At 47.2% G+C, this 6,360-nt stretch overlaps 1 protein-coding gene across 1 annotated transcript in view; it reads right to left on the bottom strand.

Annotated features, from left to right (window-relative positions):
* ATAD3A (ATPase family, AAA domain containing 3A) overlaps nt 1–6,350 on the bottom strand; it is a 22,452-nt gene extending 16,102 nt beyond the window's left edge. The window contains exons 1-7 of the mRNA XM_008641168.2: nt 6,343–6,350; nt 5,492–5,568; nt 4,793–4,894; nt 3,289–3,348; nt 2,862–2,931; nt 1,888–2,053; nt 710–779 (exon numbers count right to left, since the gene is read on the bottom strand). Of these exons, the coding sequence (XP_008639390.1) occupies nt 710–779; nt 1,888–2,053; nt 2,862–2,931; nt 3,289–3,348; nt 4,793–4,894; nt 5,492–5,536 (513 nt within the window). The 5' untranslated portion in view covers nt 5,537–5,568; nt 6,343–6,350. The remainder of the gene's footprint in view (nt 1–709; nt 780–1,887; nt 2,054–2,861; nt 2,932–3,288; nt 3,349–4,792; nt 4,895–5,491; nt 5,569–6,342) is intronic.
* Between the last annotated feature and the right edge of the window lie 10 nt (nt 6,351–6,360).

The raw sequence follows: 6,360 nt of genomic DNA, 5'->3' as shown, positions 1-6,360 counted from the left end.
AAATTCAGGCCTCGTTTAGAGGAACCCTAAAATAACTGACTGGTTCTTACCTTATAGTAATTTCCAAATTTTCAAAGCAACAGAAAGATGAGTTCCAGCTGTGCCACCCCCTTTCCAAAAACAGACTTACCTTTTTCTTTTTTTTTTTTTTTAAGCTAGATGTCCCAAATTCACAAGACAAGAGCATGTCAGAAGCAAAAATGACCATAATGCAGGAAAACTGGTATCTGGGTCAAGCTAAAAGCACCGAGCAGAGATCTACAAAAGGCTCTAAATGCTGCAGACACCCCAGGTACAGATGACAAAAGGATCCACTAAAAGCTTGTCTTGTTCTCCCCAGTGCTCTCAGGCAGAGGATGTTTTGTATCAGCCTGTGTGTGTATAAAATCAGAGGGTGGAGCAGATGGTGGTGACTGATTTAAAGCAAAATTTCCATTTTAACCAGCCATGCTACCAAAAGTCTATTTTCACTGCAGTTTTGTTGTCAGTAGTACACTGAGAAAAAAATCTTATGTCCACAAGAATCCACTGCCATGCTCTGGTGTCCCGTGAAAAGATGCTGGTCTGGCTTTTAATCAATTTATTAAGTTCTCTAAGTGCTCTCTAGGCTACATCAAAATTAGATAGAAAGCTGTGGCATAATCAGGAGTTTCACACACATTTACAGACAGGCTTATCTGGAAGTTACTGACAGATATCCCAACCTTACCGTGGCCGTGACTTTATCCCAGTCTGTTACAAAAGCACGGAATCCTTCCCCAAAGAGCATCCCTGCTGTCCTGTGGGAAGCAAACAGCAAGGAAAGCAGGAGAGAAAGGGATTTCAAAGACTGAATTGATAAATTTTAAAGACACACTTTCAGATTGTAATAAAGCTGTTAATCTTCTCCAGAACCAGTCAAAGCTAAGGGCTCACCTCAGAACTGGAACATGAACAAGCATGGAAAATACATTTATAATCATCTGATGCCTACACCTGAGCTGGGATTAACTCCAGAAAAGCATCTGGCCTTAAGATGGTATCAACTTATTCCTTTAATATATTACTTGTGCTGAACTGTAGGTATTTAATTCTAAAGCTTTTCTTTTGTTCAAAAACTCAAAGGACCTAAAATTAACCAATTCCAAACATAAATACCCACCCCTGTGGAGCCAAACTGCTTTAAACCCTTGTGGTGCATGTTCTGAAAGAACTGAGGGGAACTGAAAAAACTGAGGGGTTTTCAGAGCTCCTGAATTGCAGGATTAGAGGACAAGGCTTGAAATAATCTGTGAGAAAAATTGTATCACTATAAATATCCCTGGCTGCAATTCAGGTGACAGTGTAGAGAGACAAGTGACAGAGTTCCTGCTAAGGTAATTCCCATTTCTGGGAGCACAAGGGAGCACAATACTGAATTTCCTCAGAGAATAAACCCCAGGCTCTCCCACATGCTGGGACACACTTGGAGAAGCACCAGGCTGAAATTCCTGAATAAACCCTAGGCTCTCCCACATGCTGGGACACACCTGGAGAAGCACCAGGCTGAAATTCCTCAGAGGAATAAACCCCAGGCTCTCCCAAATGCTGGGACACACCTGGAGAAGCACCAGGCTGAAATTCCTGAATAAACCCCAGGTTCTCCTAAATGCTGGGACACACCTGGAGAAGCACCAGGCTGAAATTCCTCTCAGAGGAATAAACCCCAGGCTCTCCCACATGCTGGGACACACCTGGAGAAGCACCAGGCTGAAATTCCTCTCAGAGGGATAAACCCCAGGCTCTCCCACATGCTGGGACACACCTGGAGAAGCACCAGGCTGAAATTCCTCTCAGAGGGATAAACCCCAGGCTCTCCCACATGCTGGGACACACCTGGAGCAGCTCCAGGCCCTGCCCTGCACCTACTTGAGGGACTCGAGCACGGTCTGGCGGTGCTCGGCGGCCTTGAGGCGGATCTGCTCGCGGATGATGTCGGCGTTCTCCCGCTCCGCCTTGGCGCGCGCCCGCGCCTCCGCCTCCACCCGCAGCATCTCGTTCTTGTGCCGCAGCTCCATCTCCCTCTCCACGGTAGCTTGGATAAAAAAAAACACCAGAGAGGTCAGGTTTTTGGGTGGCTCAATGCCAGGGAGCAGGAGAATGCCGGGGAAGGCGCTGTGCACCACTCACAAGGGAGAGGAGCAAAACGGAGTTGCCGATCTCAAATAGGATTTTGGAAGCTCTGTGACTTCAAACACAGAATTGTGTGAAAGGAGAATGAATGAGAAATCCAGGGGTAAAATCACCCAATCCTATAGGGTTTCACCACTGGGCTGTTTTATTCAGGCTATACTTCCCTCACTGGATGGCAGCACAGCTGTCCAAATCTGTGCTCAGAACAGGCCTTCCAAGCCCATTTAGTCAAACACAAATTGCCTTAACATTTCTAAGACTTGTACCCCACAGGAGCTCTGCAAACCCAGGAATTCTGGCAATTCCCAACACCAGAAAGAAACTAAGCAAGTTTCACACTACAGCTTTGTTTCCTACAGGAAACTGAATGGATGTGAGGTGACACAGATTCAAGCACTCCTCCCAGAAGCTGTTCCGTTTCTCTCCCCTCCTCAAAACTGGCTCTATTTTAGGTTGTCCCAGTGTAAAATCAGAATTTCAGTTATTCTGTCAGGAGATGCTGACAGTTCATTGGGAAATCCAAGAATAACAGGGCAGACATTTAGGAGTGCAGCCCTTTCTAAAGCTAACCTTGGAAGCAATTGGTAATTTTAGCACAGCTGGGATTGACGTGTTCTTGCCACTCTGACATCAAGCACAGTATGGACACAAAGATCAGCTCAAGGACTCCATGTGCCCTCACACCCTCAGCAGCTGAACAGAACACTCACCACGCCTCATGGCCTCCTGCTTCTGCACGGATTCCTCCTGCTTCCTCAGATTTTCCTCATTAGCAAGTTGCTGCAGGGAGAGAGATGACAGCAGAAGGTTATGGTGATGTTGCAACAACTCCATCAAGTGGGAACTTAAGTGCTACCAATGTTTTCAAGAAGCTGGTGGCTCAGGTTGAATTGCATTTTCCTCTCCCCATCTCCCAGATTCATCCTCCTAATTCCAAGCTGCTGCTTTGTCCTAATGCCCGGCCCTTGATGTGCCAGGCCAGCACTGCTGATGCTGAGCAGATAACAGAGATGAAAGCAACTGTGCCCAGCACCAGCCACCTGGCCAGCAGGACAGGGCATGGCTCCAGAGCATCTCTTTGATTTAAGAAGGCTCCTAGCCCATTCCCAGCTGGATCAGAGCAGGAATCCACCCTACCTGCTGTCGCATCTGCTCGTCGTAGCGCTGCCGTGCCAGTTTGTCCTGGTACTGGGCTCTCTTCAAAAAAGAAAACAGAACTCAGAATACAGAGATCAGGCAGTTAAAAAACAACCTGGTCCTGAGGGGAAGGAGGTTTGGATTGTTCAGGAGGAAAAAACCAAATAAAATGGGAAAATCCACACAAACAAAAAATAATCCTGGGTTTGAATATGAACAGGGCAAAATATCCTCAGTCAGCACCAAAAACTCCTGTGTGCTGAGAAATCTCTACAGTCTGACTTCATTTTAAGGTATCACAGATATTAAAACGAAGAGCAAGTGTTTCTTAGCTCAGAAAAGGAGACTTCATAGGCAAAACCAAGGTTTTCATGTTCTAAACCACCTTATCTGGACTGATGACTGCAAGCAACAGAACTGTCAGGATTGGCTGATGGGCTCTGGTTTTGATAAAGATTTATTTGTTCCTCATTAATTCCTCTCATCAGTTTTCCACTGCAACTCCAAAGAAAGCCAGGTCATCTCCACTGAACTGGAAGTGGGCTGAGGATCCACCAGCAGGGAGGACTCTGTACCAGGGGTGACATCATTCTCTATTCCAAATACAGAGATAGCAGAACAACTTGGGGGTTTCCTCCACAGCAACTGTAAAATATCATGGAATAAACCAGGATTGAGTTTTCTTTGACTTCAAATGATGCCCTGTGAGCTGCAGGAGGTGAAGAGCCAACCCCTGAGAGCAGCTGAGTGTGCAGCTGCTTCCTAGGCCAGCCCTGCTCAAAGTCCAAACTCTGCCAGGGTAAAAGCACCACGTGCCAAACAAGCGGTTCTAGCAAACTTCCCAAGCTTTTGGATTGATTTTCTAATTGATTAATTAGAATTAATCAATCTCCTCATCTCCTGTGCTCTCAGAGTAAGAAGCCCCCATATCTGAGCTATTACCATAAAGGCCAGCCTTCATTTTCCCTGTTTCAGGGTTATTGCCATGCCAGTGGCTCATGGTAAAACAAACCAGGAAGCACCAACACTGCTCACAAGAGACCCTCAGATTTGCATCACTTCTCCTCTTAAGATACTTTTTCCTGTTTAACTCAGAAGAAATAGGGTTCTAAGCTACTTAAGACTGAAATCCAAACAGCTTCAGAGCCATTTCACTGTTCAGGCCTACACAAACACTTGCTAAGCCAGTATTCGTCAACACTTCCCTGAAAAGCCCTTTAGGAAAATCCCCAAAAACTCAGAACGAGAGAAACTGCTACCACCGGTTCCTTTGGATGCTCAAACACTTGGGAACAAAACAAGAGGGCAGAGCTGTAACTACAAATCCAGTTCAACATTACAAACCCAGGACAGAACAGGGGCTCAGCCTGTGAACATCCCCACACCTCTGGCTGCCCACGACCCCCTCACCCCAAAAAGGGATAATTAATGCATCATTGCCTTTTCCATAAGGGAAGATACAAACAAGGTCTCCCCTCACTTGGCTTCCCCCTCATTCCCTTACTGCTTGATGCTGTTTTGTTTCTTCATTGAGTGTTTTCCTTCTCTCTTCTGCTTGTACCCGGATCTGCTCATTCTTCAGTTGTTCTATGGCAGCCTCGTACTCCTGGTGAGATAATTGGATAATTTAATTATCACAAATTAATGGATCATCCTGCAGAGAAATGCTAGTGACAATTATATTCCAAGAGATCCCTCTGTCACCGGAGTGATATCCTTAAAAGATGACCACTGACACAAGAAAGCTAAAATACGATCTAAAATACAATTGTAAGAAATATCATAATTAACCATTTCAGGATTAAACACAATTTAATCCTGTTTAACAACAAACCAACCAACACCCAAAAAATCCCTAAATTCCTTTATGAGAGACAGAAATCCTTTACCCAACTACTTTACAGTTCCCACAGAAAACCCCTGTCATTCCCCCAAAACAGCAGTGATACTCCAGGAGTTACAAAACCACTCGGGACATGCAAGTTTTAATCAAAGCCACAAAATATGTGCCAGAACAGGCCAAACTAGCTGGTACTTCACCTTTCAGAATTACTTTTTTTCCCTAAAGGCAAACAACTGCTGTTTGCTGAAGCTGAACAGAAAGGAAAATTTAACATCCTCTGCAGAGGAGAGATTTCAGCTTCTGTCCCTCCCAAACCTGGCAGCTGCCTGGGGAGTTCCAACACAAGGAATTCCGACACACCTTCAGTTTGGTTTGCTGCTCCAGCTGCAAGGTCTGCTCCTGCATCTGGGCAAGGCTCAGAGCATCTTTTGCATGGCCTGGAGAGTGGGGAGAGATTATGGACAGTGAGAGGTCTTTCCTCAGCAAACAAGATGCTCAGACTGTTCAATCCACCCTGCTCCAGCTGCTCCTGGAGCACAGCTCTGCAGTGGCACATTTAACCCTCCCGGGCATAAATGATTATGAAACTTCTCAGCACACCTGTGGAAAAGCTCCAAGCAAGGCCAGGCTGGATGGGGTTTGGAGAAACCTGGGATAGTGGAAGGCGTCCCTGCTCACAGCAGGGGTTGGCACTGAACGGGCTTTAATGTACTTTCCAACCCAAACCATTCTGGAAGTCTGTGATTTTACGATGCTCTGGTGCCTCCCTCTCCCCTCACAAGCCCTGTAGGAAGCACTCAGAGGTCCGTGACTGGGAATGCTGATCCTGGTGCCCCAGGAGGGCAGGGCAGGAACCCGAGGCTGGTCAGGTGGGACCCGGCAGAGGTATTGTCACTGAATGGGTCCGGCTAGAAGGGCCCCAAGCGGCTCATAGGGTCCAGCAGGGTCATCCCAGGGCACAGGGTTGTGTCCGGACTGATCTGGAATATCCCTAGCGAAGAACACTCCACACCCTCTCCGGTCCCCAGCGCTCGGTCACTGCACAGTAAATATTCCGGTACAATTTCCTGGGCACCGCTTCCTGCCCTTTCCTCGTGTCCCACGGCTGGGCCCCACGGAGCACAGCCCGCTCCCTGCTCTGACACCTCCTCTTCACACACCACCACACCCCGACGAGCTTTCCCGCCCTCCCGCCCCGTCCCCTCACGCACCGGACGCGTCCACCCCCC

This window comes from Corvus brachyrhynchos, unplaced genomic scaffold (assembly GCF_000691975.1).
Source record: "Corvus brachyrhynchos isolate BGI_N302 unplaced genomic scaffold, ASM69197v1 scaffold68, whole genome shotgun sequence".
Taxonomy (NCBI): Eukaryota; Metazoa; Chordata; class Aves; order Passeriformes; family Corvidae; genus Corvus; species Corvus brachyrhynchos.
Note: the sequence above shows the minus strand (reverse complement) of the source record. Positions and strands in the feature narration are given on the sequence as shown.